Raw genomic sequence first — 17,224 nt, 5'->3', positions numbered from 1 at the left:
TAAAAAAGCATGCCTTTAAGTGTAAAGATACGAAAACGGGCAAGACTCATTTTCCAGTTTTGAATGCACGTATAATGCGTGGGAAATTGCTATCAAAACTTGTTTTTCAGAAAGAGTATTGAGATGGGGAAGCATAATCTAAGGGGAGTCACTCTATGTACCTAGGTATGCTGAGAACGGTTAGTGTTTGTAAACAACTGGAACCACACCTCCCGCGCTTAATTTCACCAAGCCGCTTGAAAGGTAGATGTAAAAAAAAACCCCAAACTATTATTTCCTGTCAATGTATACGTAAGGATCCGACAAAATTATTAATTGTGAAAGTCTAAAATTAAGACAGCTGTCTCCTTTTTTATGACTATTGACAGGATGATATACGAGCAGGAAATAGTCTACAGTCATTTACTATTTGCTTCTTTGTTTACTGTAATTCACATGTTAAGTGTGTAAAAAACTAGCGTAGTCTTCTCGACACTTCCTGTGTGCTTTATAACTATCACTGTGGTAACTATATATTCTGTACACATGTTTATGCCTCATCAAACCCCAAACAAATAATATATGCCAATACTTTAATGCTCGTATTTTTTCATTCTCGCAAGGCATTCAGTTAATTATCATCTTACACCATCCTGGCACCACATTTTAAATCTATTGGAAGTATTTTTTTTAACTCCTACTGTCGGAGGCTGCGATCGACGATCCAAAGAGAGGAATGGTGAACACCCCTATCCCTCACAGCCTGCGATCAGAGGCCAAGAAAGCGGCAAAAATCTTGAAAGAGTTTACCATGCCAAATTCAAAGACTGGGCCTGATAAACTAATTCCTGGTAAATCCTGAAAATATGTGTATGCTTGATATTTTTAATGAAGTTGTAAAAGAAAATATTTTGACTTTTAAAGCAGTTGAGAAATAAAAGGCATAATGTACCACGGGAATAATTAATGCTTTGTCTTTTCTGAAAGAAATCTATACTATCATTGTAACTGTATTTTAACAATTAAAAAAGTATTAAAACCCACCATAAATTAAAAAAAAAAATTCATTTTGAAGATATTTTTCACTGTACAGTCTTTCTAATTTTAACTTTGCTGAGAATGTGACTTTGAGTGGGCTTATAGCTTGGAATGGTTAATACTACTATATTAATGATCATTTAAGCAACAATATTATGGAACATACATCAATGTAAACATTAAAATTCAGATTTTTTTTCCCCTTGCAGTCGGTATTCTGGCCAAGGCCAAGGGATTAGCAATTTTAACAGTCTTCAAAGCGGGATTCCTTGTTACTGCACGAGGTGGAAGTGGTATCGTAATTGCTAAACTCAAAGATGAAATTGACTATAGTAAAGGTCTGTTCTTCATTTTTCAATATGAAATTTTTTTTAAAATCTGTAAAATGAAAGCCTTTTAAAATTATGTTACACTATGTTTTAAGCTCTGTTTTGTGTGTGTGTGTGTGCAATGAAGTCTTATGAAGAATAAATAAAATAATTAGATTATTTGCTCCATAATTTATATTCAGCATCACTATGCAAACTTGTGGAAAAAACAAACCACTCTTACAAGAGATGAACATTGCTTTGATGTTTTTTTCAGGCTGGTCTGCTCCCTCAGCTATTGGTCTTGCTGGTCTTGGAGGAGGCTTTGAAATTGGAATGGAGGTAAGTGGAGTAACTTCTTTTAAGAGACCACAGATGTTTTCATATCTAATCAGCTCCACTGTTAATTTAATAGGCTGCCATTTAACCTGTTATCAAGATTTCTTACAGATAAACATTTTGTAAATTTTCTAAAACTAATGCTCCAAATAAACATTTTGTAAATTTTCTAAAATTAATTTGGAGCATACAGCAGTGTAGCACAAAGGAGCATTATAATAAGAAAAACTTAACTGCTTGTGATACATGTTTTTACTCAGTTTTTTTATCAGGAGTATTTGTCAAGAGGATTTGCCCTCATTTTTTGTTGTTTCATACTTCTCAAAACATATCATGATAATGTGTTTAAATTGTGAAGTTTTAATTGGAGACTAGTAGATCTACTTGAAACATTACGAAAAAAGTGTTTTGATAATATTTTTAGAAACTTTATTATAAAGTAGTAGTTTATGATTTTCATGCATACATTAAACATAATACTATATTTGATGTATATTAGATCTTAGTACATTAATAAATTACTGTAGTGTGTATATGCTGAATGTGAAGATGTATGCACACATCAATGATCATAGCTGTTAATGTATGTTATTTTATGATAAAAATACACTAAAGTATTATTTTATATTGAATAGGGTAGGAAAAAACTCATAAACTGAAGCCCATGACTTTAATCCTAGGTTACAGATTTTGTGATCATTCTCAACACACAGTCTGCTGTAGATGCATTCTCTAAGGGAGGCAATCTCACTCTAGGAGGAAATTTTACAATAGCTGTTGGCCCATTAGGAAGAAATCTGGAAGGTGACATTTCAGTCAGGAGCCCAGCTGCTATCTATACATATTCCAAAACTAAAGGAATTTTTGCAGGGATTTCTGTTGAGGGCAGTGCTTTGATTGAACGGAAAGATGCAAACAGAAAGTGAGTTATATTTGAAAACTCAAATTACATGCCTTGTGCTGCTGCTTTTAGACTGGAAATCTAAACTGCACATCTCTCTCTCACATCTGTGTATTTGTGTGAGAGAGAGAGAGATGGCATCATGCATTTTATTGCTTTAAGTACTTGTCTATAGCAAGGGTGTAAGTAAATACAATTAAAAACAAATATACTCATATAGGGAGAGAGTGCTTGTAAGGGTGTGGGTATATGAATTCTCTGCTTTTTCTTCTTTTGCTCTCTGTATGGAATTTCTTGCCCTTATCACTTCTTAGTCTTTTCAGTTTTCAAGGCTGGCTTTAAAACCCATGCACCTAAAAAATGTAGCCTGAAGATGAAAGTCTTGCGAAACAGCAATTAAAGTCTGTGGAGTTTATAATAATGATAATTGAATTTATCATCATTGTCACGGAACTGGTATTATCATTTTTTCCCCTCTTTTTTCTGTACTGCAGGAATCAGCAATGACCATTTATTCGTTTTTTTTCTTCCTCTGGATGATTGAAACAGGCGCTATCATCTTAGAATTTGACATGTTGATAACTGTTGAAAACTTAAGGAAAATGTTAACATTACATTTGCAAGACTTTCAAGATCTTTAGTTTACCTGACATTATTTTATTTATTATGGATCTTTTCCTAAGGTTTTATGGTTGTGATATTCGTGCATTTGAGATCTTGTCGGGGAGGGTGTCTCCCCCAGCAGAATGTGAGGCATTGTATTGTGTTATGAAAGAACACCAAGAACTGGCGGCCAAAGCTGCACTGAGGCTGGCCCAGCGCCAAGCAGAAAAACATGCAGATGCTGCAAGAGGAAAGTTTACAGATTCTACAGGGCTTAGTCTCCCTGTAAGTGGAATTATTGCTTAATTTTGGATAACTATTTTTGCAATTTGGTATCAACCCTTGAATATTATGGTCCTCATTTGCATAGATACTATTGCTCTTGTATTACATCACTCTGACTCATTTCCTCTCATGCGCTTAAGTGAAATATGAACTTCTTGTTTATCATTAGGCCACTGGATAATCTGGTTATTAATGTACCTCTTTTAGTAATTTTAACTAATTTAAGTGCTTAAAGATTTATTAGTAAAGTTGATATAGAGACAGTTTTTCCAAGTAGACTTTTATATGTAAACATAGTTGGATCTAGTGGCCTATTAAATGTTGTAGATTACAAAGTACTGTCTACATATGAAATGAGTTGATTCATTCATGCTATTGATTATCGCTGAATGGATAAAATAATAGACCCTAATTAAAATGCCAAGTAATATGCAGTTATATATTAAAAGTTACATGAAGTAAGTTTTTATTATGCGCAGAGTTCGCTAAAGAGCAGCTTTGATAGAGAAAAGTCCTCATCATTCTCTTCAAAGACAACAGTTGTAAAAACAGTCACGACATCAGAGAAAAAGACATACTCACCAGACTACAGTAGGAAAGCGACCCAGGTGCACACTGTCACAACTTTCCGAGGAAGTGCATCGAGAGCAGGTGGGAATTAAGGGTGCTTCCTCTATTTGATTGCCTCAGTCCCCAACATCTATCACAAATAAAAAATGTGTAACACTATGCACGACTTTAGCCTAAAATGTTGCCACGTTTTTGGTATTTAAAAAACTGACGTGCCCTGTCAGACTAATTTTTTAAACATGCATGTTTATTTATTCATTATTCTCTGTTAAATGCATGCTGAAATAAAAAATATTTATAAACTGTAACTTTAGCAGCTTTAGAAGTTATCAAATCCAAGACTTCATTTCAAAAGTGCTTGTCACAGTCCACTGGGATAGGTATCTTTAAAGGTAGTTTTTCTTTTGACATTGGGCTCTGACATTTCCATGTATTCTGTCCTTTGTAATTATTCTGAGTCTTAGCATATGTTCCACTCATATTATGTTGGACCTACCAAAGAGTTTACATTAGGATTTTGAACTTTTGGTGATTGGAGCATTCACATTTCCTCAGTCAGTGCCCACCTCTGCAGATTTGGTGGAACTAATCATCTGAGTACAAGAGAAGTACATTTGAGAACAAATAGCTGAATTTTTCTTTCTGTGTCCACGTGTCATACCGTAAAGCAGGATTGGTACTACAAGGTATTTCGACAGATTATACTTTGCAGTAAACCTGGTATTATGACTATGCAAGATTGTATCAAGCTGTTGCTGTGGAGCTGCCATCCTTGAAGAGGGTTGCTCCCAAGTACTTGAAGCAGCTTACCATTTCGAGTTGTACCCTGTTCATGTCAATCTCTGCTTTGCCGTTGCCAATGATCATAACTTTGTTCTTGTCAGTGCTGGTCTCCATTCTACATGCTTTCAATTGTTGATCTGTTGGCAAGGTCCTGCAGTTCTTTATTAGTGCCTGCTAACAGCTATGTCATCATCATCTGCAAAGCATAGGTTACAGAATGAACTATCACCAATAGAGATGTGATGGTCATGGAGGGTTTCACACATAATGTACTCCAAGATTAGAGCAGCACTAGTGATAGGGGTATCCTTGACCTATGTTTGCTGTGTTGTGATTATACAGTGCTTTAAGGACTTGAACAAGGCTTTCTTCAATGATGAATTTTTGCATCACTTGCAGTAGCCCCTCATGCCAGACTGGTCAAATGCCTTTTTAAAGTCTAGGAAATTGTGATAAGAGAGGTCCCTTCAAGTAACATTTCAGATGAATCAAACATGTTTAATGTTCTCAGAACATGAAATAGTTTCTAAAACAATGGGGTGTATCAATTGCTTCCTATGTATTTTTCCAAATATGTATGAATATATAAAAATATATATAAATGATAGCATGCCGTCATCCAGCTGACACATCTTTTGAGTCTGTTGTGAAGGGAATGTGAACATTTGTATTGATGCTTTATCTCCATCTTGAGGCTTGTAAAATTATTTTATGTAGTTTGGCATAACCTATTGTTTGAAAATTAATGTTTAAATTTTAAAATTGAATTGTCACAACCATGACAAACTAGTTGAACATACCACTCAAAGTATTGTTACAGAACAGCAGATTTGTGTTGCAAGATTTTCAGATCAGAATCTCTTTAGATCATAAATCTGAGGACCAATGCCCAACTGCTGGTTACAATCACCTGGCAAAGGTGTTACTTTCTATGAAGTTTCTTTCTTGTTTGTCAACTGTTATGTTTGCTGCAGGTGATTCTTACTGTCACAAAGTACCAGATAAGCCAGGAAACACATCACTGAGCAGTCACACCACAGCCTGGTCTTCTTTGCCTTCAGGATCAAGCCACCGACGAGCTGTGGCCATGTACCCCTACACAGCACAGCTTGCCTGCGATCTCTCCTTCAAACCAGGTGAAACGTCTCATAACATGCCACCTACTATAGGCTTCATTACACATATGGAAATTGATTCAAACAAAAACTGAAACCATGCAAGAAATTTGTTGGAGGGACATTTCTGATCTCATTGGAGAGAAATGATGATATTCAGTGTTGTGCACATTCTCAACAGCAGAAAACACTTGTACAGTTTGAAACACAAAGACTCAAGCACTGGCAAAACCAAAGCTGAATGCTATCTAGGGATGTCTGTGCAAGCTGGAATGTACATGGCCACTAAAATAGTAATGCTGTTGGTTATCGATCAATGAATAGTGTAGGTATTTATAAAGACGGCTGCCAATAACAGCATTACAGTAGTCAAACTGGTGCAAACACCAGCAGTCTAGGTGGTCTGCTTATAGTCAACATTTAGTACACACATTATTTTCTTTAGAATCTTTATACAACAGTACTGTCCTTTGTACAATATACACTTAAGAATGCGAAAAGCAGATGTATAGTACATTAATTTTGGGGATTTGAGGTACACGGTGTTAAAATATGAGAGCATCAATTAAATTTTGGGATTGATAAATTTTTATATTATTTATATACACACACACAAATTTGTATGTAAGAACTGTTTCCCAAAAGATAGCTGTAGAGAAAAATTTGTAGGTTATGGAAAAAAATTACCTGCATAACCTGACTGGCTTCATGAGTAGCATAATTATTGTATTATTAATAATTTTAAACTCTTTCTTACAGGTGATGAGATAGAGATTTTGACACAAACAAGTACAGATAATGACTGGTGGGAGGGAAAGCATGGTGATCGAATTGGAATCTTCCAGCCAACTATGTTCGTGTTTTATAGGCACCCCCTTTCACAGATGTAATAAAGTGTAATGATGTGTGCCTGATTGTGAGACCAGCTTTCTTTCGTAACTGTGTTACTAGGGTGTCCAGTTTCTCAGGGTCATATAATGAAGGCTGTCGCCTATCACTTTGGAAAAGAACCTCTTTATACTTTTTGAATTTTAGTATTTGTTCAAATCAATATTTTTCCCTGCAAACTGTCCCAATCTTAATTTTATTCCATGCATTGATAAGATTTTTACAGCTTGAAAACTTTCCTTGCTAGGCTTGTTTTGTGCAATGATTGCCCTTCACAAGAGGATGAGAATGTTGTAAGTGAAATAGGTATAGATACCCAATATTCACAGATTTTGAGAGGTACATGAAGTAACGAAATCTGAGTGTAATGAGCAAGTCCTTTAGTTGAAAAATCATTAAAAAAAATTCTAGTAAAATGTTGCTTTTTTGTAGGGTGGGCTGCAGTTTACAAAGTTTAGCAGACCAGATCATATTGGGGGAATGGGGGAGTGTTATTCCTGTGATGTGGTTCAGTTGATGTTTTAAAATTTCACCACTCTTCAAAAAGTTATCACAAGCACTCTTTAGTTTAGACAACACATTTATACAAGCAATGTGTGATCAGTAAATATTTATTAATCTATTATCATCTGAAAATTGTAACAGAATGATTGCAGGAAAAATCACCTTAAATACATATTTAGAAATGTACTTAAAAGTTGGTGACAGCATTCTTCAATCAGAAGAAAAAATTTTCATCCAACACTGTCTTATTTAAAGTGCTTTAAATAAGCACTTCTTTGCAGTGATGAATTTGTTACTGATAAATGATAAAAAAATTAGGCAGTGAGGTAATCATTTTAGGTGACAATACTTTTAATAAAACTTTTGTATTCCAGTTTACAAACTTGACTATTCTACAAATGTGATCAAATTACTCTATTTACATACTATGCTGTCTCAGCAGGCAAAAATAGGAAAAATTTGACAATGTGCATATCTAAATAAAAAGTTTGAAAACTTTCAATAACGCACACTGCATAATGTAACATTTCCTTGATGGCCTTATTACATCCCTACAAGAAACACTTGTGGGTCTGACCTATTCTACCAAATTTGAAAATTTTTGTCCACATTTTCAAGGTCACAAGTCTTAGATAATACATTCAGTTTCAGATTTTCAGTATGTTAAATGGATACTTTGTTATTTAAAATAAATGTATATTTTAAAAAAAAAACGTTTATATGTTTATGACCACATGCATGTGTGCTACTGCAAGTGTGTGTGTGTATGTGGAGAAAAAAAAAATGTCCAAGATATATCAATAATAAGTTTATTCAAAAATAACTCTAAGGATTGGTTCCTTCATAGAAAACAACTCGTTTTAATTCCATTAAATTGCTGTTGCCCACATATTTTCAAGCTCATGTCCTTAAAATTTCACATAAAAACAAAGACATAGCCACTGGAATTCCCACCAACCAGGACTGGTAGATACGGGTGGTACTGCACAACACTGCACACTGATGTCAAAACCTCTTCATCCTCAAACTCATGCAGCAAACGTCCATCAACACTAAATGCCTCAATCTGCAAGTGGAAGGTCATTATTTTTTTTTAAATGTAGGAAAGAAAGTTCATTGTTTAAAAAAAAAGGAAGAAAAGAAAGTTTAAAGACCAGACAAATTTTTATCAAATATCCAGATTAATCTGATGCAAGACAACTATTTAGCTTCGTTACAATATGGTATTGGTTACACCAGCATTGCTGAAAACAAGCAGCCAAGTTCAGGCTAGCAAAAGGTAAAGAAATCAGCCTCACCCTTCGTGGTCTCTTCATACTGCCAACAAAAAACACATTCTCCTGTGTTGGATGCCAGACTGCTCTGAATTTTGTCAGCCAGCGCCCTGTTTGGTTGTTATGGCTACCAAAGTGAAATAAAACTTTGAAATGAATCAGACATATTTAATGTAATTATATTTAAAATAAATGAAGTGCTGTCTAACACTAGCATGTATTATATGAGAACCGAACTGAAATGACAGTCTGAAGTATGTAACTATATTTAGCCCAAAGAGTAAGTAAATATAGGAACTGTTAATGGAGATTTGATTCTTGTGCTAACTCTTGAACTGCACTATGCAAAGAAGTTAATAAAACCGCTGTCTGTATTAGATAGGCCAAAAACTCACTGGATCTGTTTTGTGCGTTGCACTTCACTGCAAGAATTGGAGCAGCTGTAGATGCTGAAAGAAGGAGGTGGGAGAAAAGGGAATTTTATTTTTTTTTAAATCTCTGAAACTGCACATCATGCCATGGTCAGTATGAACACACAATAACAAAAAGCTTTAATGATGGGCATGATAAAATTAGCATGTCGCAACATGCATTTAGAACTTAGCCCACAATCACAAGATTTAATCCAAATATGAAATGATAACCTGGGCTTTAACCATGAGTGTCACTTGGGGTTAATCATTTTGCACAGTACTTTTAAGATGGCTTTGACTGTTAGAGACAATGACACCGGTAAATACCCACATCACATCCACGCATTCAATACAAAGCAACATCACCTACTTGATTGTGTCATCTCCCGCAATGTCAAGAATATGACTGCCAGTCACTGGTGAAAAGTAAGCACTATTAGGGGCACGTGCATGTGGTAAGATGTGCAAAGGTTTGGTGCCTTTCCTTTTCATTAACCGCATGTCCCACACACATACCTTCCTGCAAAACAGAGACAAGCAACAATGCAGCAAATTATAAAGAAATGGTCTCCTTAGAAGGATTTATGGAAATCTACAGATGTTAAGCTGGAGGCAGTTTGAAATTTATTTTAAGAACGGTAGGAAACAGAATTAAATTATAGGAAAGTACTCATGTACTGGATTTTTTTTATCTCATAATCCCTCTGCTTTACGTAATACATTTTCTGTTGTTAAAAAAATCACAAGGGCATTTCTATTAAAAGTACGTTCAGTCTTCTTTACAAAACATACAAATTAGAATTACTGATCTTGACTGTGCCAGACTTTTTCTTTCAACATCTGCTGAGTTTAATTACTGCAATATCTGCGATCATCTTTCTATGTGTACATATTTCCACATAATTTTACATCTTAATTTATACAGAGAAGGTTAAGCTTTAACAGGGATAGGTGTTTATAGGGCTAGACATTTATATATTTATATATTTATCTTCACTTGGAAAGACAGACCAGTGAACAGTTAGGTCAGCGTGGGATCTTGTTCTTAAGCGCTAAAAGCACGCTCCTTAGGAGTTAATGCACTTTACAAATTTTGCATTTATTATTATTACCCAAGGGTGGCATAGGTTTTAGGGACATAAAACATTATGATTGGGAGAAACTGACCGTATGAGCCCTGGCATGAGTACAGTTGTAACAGGCCTGTTGCTGCTTAGTCTTTACACTATAAGGACTCTGCCCGGCATTCACTGTGCAGAAGTCAGTAGGTGCAACAAGTATGATTTTGCCTAGTGTGTCTAGGTGGCTAATATGGGGATAACCACAAAGCAAACGGCACTAGAAGCAGTGTGAGTGTGAAGGCTGGCTGGTGCAGTAAGGATTGACACTGGGGTGTGACACCTACCCTAGTAAGAGGACTAGGCATGGCAGCGTACAAAATGCTGCAGTCACTCAAAAAAGGTATTGTGCATTCGCATATATCTATAAGAGATATAGCTGTAAATATAGGAGTGCCGTTTCTGCTGCTATAATTCAATCGTTGTGTGGAATGTGAAACTATCATACTTACCTTCAAAAATATGCTCTAATACTAGTTGGTAGTGTTAAATTATTAGTGAACTCTAACTTACTAGATGCTCTTAAAAATATGAAAATAAAATTCTCCACACTTACAGATCTGTTCCTGCAGTGACAAAGAAATTCTTGTTGATGGGATGCACGCTGACAGATCTCAAGTACTTGTCACACACCATAAACAGTTGGTCACCTTTACAGCTAGAAACAATAAAGAGTTCTCAAAACTATGAATGCCACAATTGTAATTTTCAACAAGGATTATTTTGTTCTTGCCACTATTTTTAAAATATAAAAAAAAAACAACCCCGATGTGCAGAAAAGTTGTCCGAACATCACAGGCTGACCACATACTTGATAGCTATCCAGTGCGCCCTATTAGAGACTTGATGATCTGTGTCAAGAATCTCAACCAATTTGGATGAAATCCTACTCTGGCACCAGATCTGACTTTTCTGGGTGAATGAACCCCCCAACTTGTCAGTCAGGTCATAAGGACAATCAGGTCGGGCTTCACCCTCTGACTGTCAGCCATGTAGAAGGTCCAGATAAGCGCAGTCTGAGCCTTCATGCAGCTCAGGCGAATAACAGCTTCCATGACCAAGATGTCAGGCACAGTTTAACAGGTCTCATCAACACTGAAACTCTGCCTTTGAATGTCAACACTGAAGTGAGCCACTGAAAGGCACCTAAGTGGATCTGACTCATGAATGTAATTAGCTAAAACTCAACAAGCAACATAAGATATAATGTCTCAGAAAGAAAATGAAACAAGTCAGTAAAGTTGATCTTAATGCCACTTATTGTTAACAAAAAGATGCATATAGGCAAACACGACACTACCTTTTGGTGCGAGTGTCTACCACAGCAACGTCACCTCGAAACTGTGACAGCAACAATGTTGATGGATCAAGGAAGTCAAAGTTCCGAAACAAGTCATCATTTTCTTCTGGCACTGAATAAATCTGTGGAAAAAAAAAAGTGATGAATCAACATTGATGAAATACATTCCTATTTTCATAAGGTATCTCTTTTTAGTATATCATTTTTGCATGTATTTTGCTTCCTTAATCTTGATTGTTTTAAATCTTTTTCTGCCTACTATGCTGATGTATGTCGAGATTGAAATCGTAAAATCAGTGTAAGTATATACTTAGGGATATGAAAGCTACTCCAACCTTGAAATAATGCCAGAGCACATCTACATGCACAGTAAAAACAACCAAACGGATAATTCAGTTAAACAATTTTATCTTGCCTAAATCTAAAATATGCTCTGTGGGTCTGAGTGAGTTAAGAAAAGCAAAAATTAAGAAAAAATTACCAGGTCAAACATTCCTGTTTCAAAATTACCACAACGAAGAGTAGAATCATAGCTGCAAGAATACACTTTCTGAGGATCATGGAATGGAAAGCAGATGTGATTGATAGGCCTTGAATGAGGATGATAAACAGTGGGGTGATGGCTGTAATCAGACTCCTGAAAGAAAAGGTTTTTTGAAAGTACAGCGTGGAGTCTCTGATTATATTTATAATTTTCTCTTTTTACATTTACAGTAAAAACTCAGGCCTCTAAAGTTCTTCAGTGACAAAGATGACAGCACACAGAGTAAAATTTCTAGCTATAGTTCCAGCATCATTATAGTCTATGAATGAGATGAAGCATGGTTGAAAATGATGATGCAATAACTCACAACATCCCAGAATCCCATTTGGCCCCATTTGTCTCCTGCAACAGCTATTACTTTAGTGGATGATGGGTGAACAGCCACTGAGAAAAGACGATCTTTACATACTTTGATTTTTCTTGCCTTCATTTTGTTGAACTGTAAATTGTCACTGAAAAGACACGCATGAAAGAAGATTCTTAAAAATTGTCACATAATTCTCAACTCTCTGCTGATTAAATGAATGCAACTCTCAAAAAAGTCTCAAAGCTCTGATAACTACACAGTATTCTTATATAGAAAGTTGTAATCGCCCAAAGCAAAATCGCACAATGATTCACATATCTACAGGTGAATAAAATCGCCCACATGAATGCAGATACAGTGTACCGCCAAATCATTAGCTGAGTGGGAGGCACTAAAGCACTGCTGTATATAGGTCAAGTGCACACAACTAGAGAAGTCACCTAAAATGTAAAACGTATACCATTTTCTAAAAATTTCATAAAACTTTTCAAACTGGACAGTTTAGTCATAGAAAATGGTATTTTGATTTTTAAAAAAAAAATTTAACTGCTGAATAAACATCTTTTATGTTCCAACAATAAATTATGGATCAAAAATGTACGCAGAAAAAAATAAACTGAGATTAGACATGACCTTTGGGTGACAGAAGATATGATGTCCTATTCCTCCTTAACTTCTTAAATAGCCCATGAAACTTAGAAAAAATATGAAAATTCAAATGCCAAAAAATCCTTACTTTTTAAAAAATAAACCAATACTGGAATACCTCTGTGTAAGCATGCCATTTCCTCTACCCTTCTCTCTCATGCACACCATTCAGACATTGAAGACTTGTAAAGTCCATCTATATTTGAAAGTAATGTTTCATTTGTATTAAATAGGCCTCCTACCTGACTTTACTGTCATCTTTGTTGCTAGCTATCATAAACTGGACAAGCTGCTCATGATCCTTTTCTTCATCTTCATAGACAAGAGACTTTTTCATCTCAAGGGGACCTTCTGACAATCGGGGCTGAAATGACCAATGGAATAAAATAATAAAACTTCCCTATTAAGACGTGCTAAAATCTACCAAAATCAGGCTGTTACTGAGAGGGGTCTCAGTAGGGAAATCAATGACTGCTCTTATTCAATAAATCATGACTTTAAACTACTATAAATTCACATTTATTTAAATGTTGCATCTTTTAATGCCTGAATCTTTCTGGTGCATAACAACACTTAATCCTATAAAAACATCAATAAGTAATGATCATAAAAAACCAAATCTGTAGTGATGGGGAAAAATTCTTAAGTGACAACAAGTTTTACGTGTTCTGGGAAAGGTGTTTCGGGTACTGGTAGTGGTGGAAGAGCCTCGCCATCAGGATTCAGCCGTTGGATTCTTAGGCTCTGTCGCCTTGGCAAAACAGCTTTAGCTTTTGACTCCCTTTGAAAAATAAAAACATTATGCGAATATATATATATATATATGTGTGCAGAATATTTAGGAAACTATGATTAGCAAATATTTCTTTTTATTATAGAACAAAGATGGAGAATAACCCTCAAGACTCATTCATTTGAAGTTTATTTCTGAGTCAATACCAGATGATCTCATTTTCTCCATATGTTTCAAAATTTTTTCAGATGTGCTTTGAGGCAGCACAATTCACTGCATGTTTTATAAATTTATGGCAAGAGTATTATAAGAATCAAACATAAGGCGTGAATATAAGTCCTACAAAATTTGAAAATAGAGGACCTCCTTCTCCAACTGGTCTTCAGTCCAAATATTCTTTTTTAAGCTTGTGCACCTACATCTTTACACTTTGTCAAATAGCAGATAAAAATTTGTTGATGAGCATACCACATTAGTGCAGCACAACTTATCCACTTAAAGTTAAATAATTCATGTCTGAACTTGATGTTAGTTACTGCATGGAATACAAGAATCTTATTTTTTAAAAAAGGTGTGAGGAAGATAGGAAGGTAAACTTTTACCCTTTTGTAATATAAAATATACATAAAAAAGTTCTGCTGCAGCTCTGAAACTTTAAAGCAAGAGCTGTGTTCAGTACATAGCACAATCTTCCAGAAATGTTCACCTTCGTGTATGAGTGTGGGTTTTGGGAGAACTCTTGGCCTGATGCAGTGCTTCTTTGGCCTGACAAGCAACAAAAATTGGGATAGAATCTGAATAAATAGTACACATACTTATGTTCTGACATTCAAGATAAATAATCTTGAGTATAAAATATTAGTCTGTCAACCATGTATAAGAAATCAGAAATGAGATAATTCTTTCTTGATGTTTTAGAATTCTGCAACAATCTTTAAGACCCATCCAGATGCAACACTTTAAGTAAATACATGGTCCAGCCAAAAATGTTCAGGCATCCTCAAAGTCAAATCACTCAGAACAAAACAGAGAATCACATAAAGCATATCAGGTAACAAAATTAACTGTAAAATGTATTTATTCAATGAGTATGAATTTCTGAGCATACACAAACACCCTGGAACTGCAAGTGCAACCTTCTATCAGATGAAATTATCATTATACAAACTACTTTGATAATCTCAAAGAAGCTGAAGTTGTAGATCAGATAAAAAGACATTTGTTCTTACTAGTTTTAAACTTGGCATCTAAAAGTAAACTAGCCAGCCTATTAATTTTTAGTTCCGCCACTTTGATCACCATGCGCCACATGGCACCTTACTGTTTACATTCATGCTATTATAGTATAAACTCTTTCACAAATTTCATGACTGGAAATCTTTGGTTTAGTCATTTAGCTTCTACTTTGATTTAATGCAAAAAATATCAGTAAAGAAAATGATTATCATGGGATAAATACAGAAGTTTAAAAAATGTTTTTCTTATTTTCTATTCACATCTTGTATATATGATCATGCTGATGAACTACAATTTAGGTCACAACAAACCTGTTGAATTCCAAGGGAGGCGAAAAACAGTTCGTTGTCATGCAGATTTTTATCTCGAATCTTCTCATAGTCTGTCTCATCCTGTCAAAACAAACAAGCATGTAACTGGTAACCTACTTATGGTCTGTACACTTCAATTTCTTATTTTTCTTAGATTGGTTTTGAAGAAAACCAGTTATCTATTGAACTAATATTGAATGTTGTAGTAAAAGTATTTGCATAGTAAGGGCAGGGAAGAAGGGGAAACTTAGTATTACAGCATAGTTAACTTGCCCAACAGATTGTGGATTTCCTACACTTGAAATCAGTGGGTTCAAAGTCCTCCATAATAATCATCTTCAAAATACAAAATAAACATTCCTGTAACATATAACTTCTATTCTACCCTTCTCTCCTCCCCTCCCCCCACATATAAATAAAATAAATAAATGTGCAGTATGTACTCATTTTAGACAATTCTCTCAGGCAAGACAAAGAAAAAATCCTGACTTTATTCACGTTACTATAACTTTTGTCACTTTAGTCTATTTAGTGTAAGCTGTGGTCTTTTCAAACTGTTTTAGTCTTAGTGTGGCCAATGTGATCGACAGTGGTCAGTTGTATTTAGGCTGAACATGCCTATTTGGTCAATGGTTGAGATGTACATCCCCCTCTCCCTTGTAACCAGGGTGTTCTTACATACTTTTGAATTATTTTGAAATTTCATTTTAAATCTGTTATTTCATGTTTACTTAAACATTTTACATCCATTAATATATAAAATGTAGCCCTATGCTCCTCGGGGAGTAACAAGGACTAAAGTAACTAATGTATAAAATGAGTTTTCCTGCATGTCATTAAATAAATGTGTAGGTATTTTTTAAAACTAGTTTTGAAATTCTTGAACAGCAACTTCAAATAAACATATCACACATTGTTGCTCGATTCTCTTATTTCTTCAATCTTTATCTCAAACACTCAACCCCAACTTAAACTGCAGTACCATATATTATCCTTTCGATTTGCTCTTTTATTATTAAATGTTATTTTAGCTATAAATCTGTATTTTTTTAATATATATTGTTATTCTTAAAGTGCATGGCTTGCACTTTCACTAAATAATATATTTAGTGTTGGAATTGCATTTGATGGGGGAAAAAAAAAGAAAAGTGAATAAGAGATCGATGCTTACTTCCGATCCTGATGAAGATTCCTCAGAGGACACAAACGGTTTTCTAGAGGTAGAGCGTTCATGTGGGCCTGGCGAATGCGGTCTCTTCTTTGACACAGATCTGCCACCGGGCTATGCCCCCCAAAAACAGAAAATTTATATAATTCCAGATCAGATTGACCGAATAAAGTCGAATAAGAACTCAAATGTACTTACGACAGTACCGTTAATTGTAACGGTTTTATTAGCCAAACGATGTATAGTAGCTTCTTATGCCTTTAAGTAGTTATCCATCGCAGCGTCCTGACTTTGGTTATTGAAATTTAAAAAAAAAAAATGCAAACCTGTTTTGAGTCATTCGTTTTAATGATGGCCTGCAGTGGTTCACTTTTCTTATTACTCCTGGTATTGACCATATTAACGATTTTCAATCACAAGCTTTTAACTACGTAGTACAGTATTTACTACATTCGGAATACTGCAGCACGTAAAACTCCCGCGAAATGGTTTTAGAGTGAGTCGAGAGTGAGTTCCCTTGATGGAGGAGGGTCTGTCCACGAAATACACGTTCATGAGAAAAAAAAAAAAAAAGGCGCAGAGTTCACACGATTGCCTTAACTAGCTATGTTGTTTTAGGTCGACGATAGTCCTTATTCTATTTTTTGTGAATTAAGTTTATAACTTTGTCCTCAAATTTCTTTACAAAAGCTTGTGAACGTTTCAAAACTTTCATGCAGATTACTATTTCAAAACTGACAAAGATTTATTTTTCACTGTATATCAGAAGAATACTATTAGCCTGAAAAGAAAATTTTTAAATAATTTACAGATTGTTACAAATAATTTTGATTTACCCGTTATTTCTTTATTGTGACAA

At 35.0% G+C, this 17,224-nt stretch overlaps 2 protein-coding genes across 2 annotated transcripts; one reads left to right on the top strand and one right to left on the bottom strand.

Moving 5' to 3' along the window:
- The first annotated feature begins 13 nt into the window (after nt 1-13).
- Nucleotides 14-8,026, top strand: LOC112558656 (SH3 domain-containing YSC84-like protein 1). Its single transcript, XM_025229222.1, has 9 exons — nt 14-243; nt 603-830; nt 1,227-1,355; nt 1,603-1,667; nt 2,345-2,586; nt 3,249-3,453; nt 3,933-4,104; nt 5,781-5,942; nt 6,681-8,026. Exons 2-9 carry the CDS (start codon nt 716-718, stop codon nt 6,809-6,811), a joined length of 1,221 nt encoding a protein of 406 aa, XP_025085007.1. The 5' UTR covers nt 14-243; nt 603-715; the 3' UTR covers nt 6,812-8,026.
- On the bottom strand, nt 7,405-16,900 carry LOC112558655 (WD repeat-containing protein 76-like). The gene is made up of 14 exons (XM_025229221.1): nt 16,692-16,900; nt 16,369-16,479; nt 15,198-15,278; nt 14,357-14,415; nt 13,581-13,698; nt 13,160-13,281; nt 12,270-12,414; nt 11,900-12,055; nt 11,419-11,540; nt 10,675-10,776; nt 9,371-9,520; nt 8,983-9,036; nt 8,612-8,714; nt 7,405-8,379 (listed from the first exon to the last, which is right to left on the bottom strand). The coding sequence occupies exons 1-14, from the start codon at nt 16,761-16,763 to the stop codon at nt 8,230-8,232; spliced, it is 1,545 nt and encodes a 514-aa protein (XP_025085006.1). The 5' UTR covers nt 16,764-16,900; the 3' UTR covers nt 7,405-8,229.
- Between the last annotated feature and the right edge of the window lie 324 nt (nt 16,901-17,224).

Source organism: Pomacea canaliculata, linkage group LG3 (genome assembly GCF_003073045.1).
Source record: "Pomacea canaliculata isolate SZHN2017 linkage group LG3, ASM307304v1, whole genome shotgun sequence".
Classification (NCBI taxonomy): Eukaryota; Metazoa; Mollusca; class Gastropoda; order Architaenioglossa; family Ampullariidae; genus Pomacea; species Pomacea canaliculata.
This window is presented reverse-complemented; position numbering and strand designations above follow the sequence as displayed.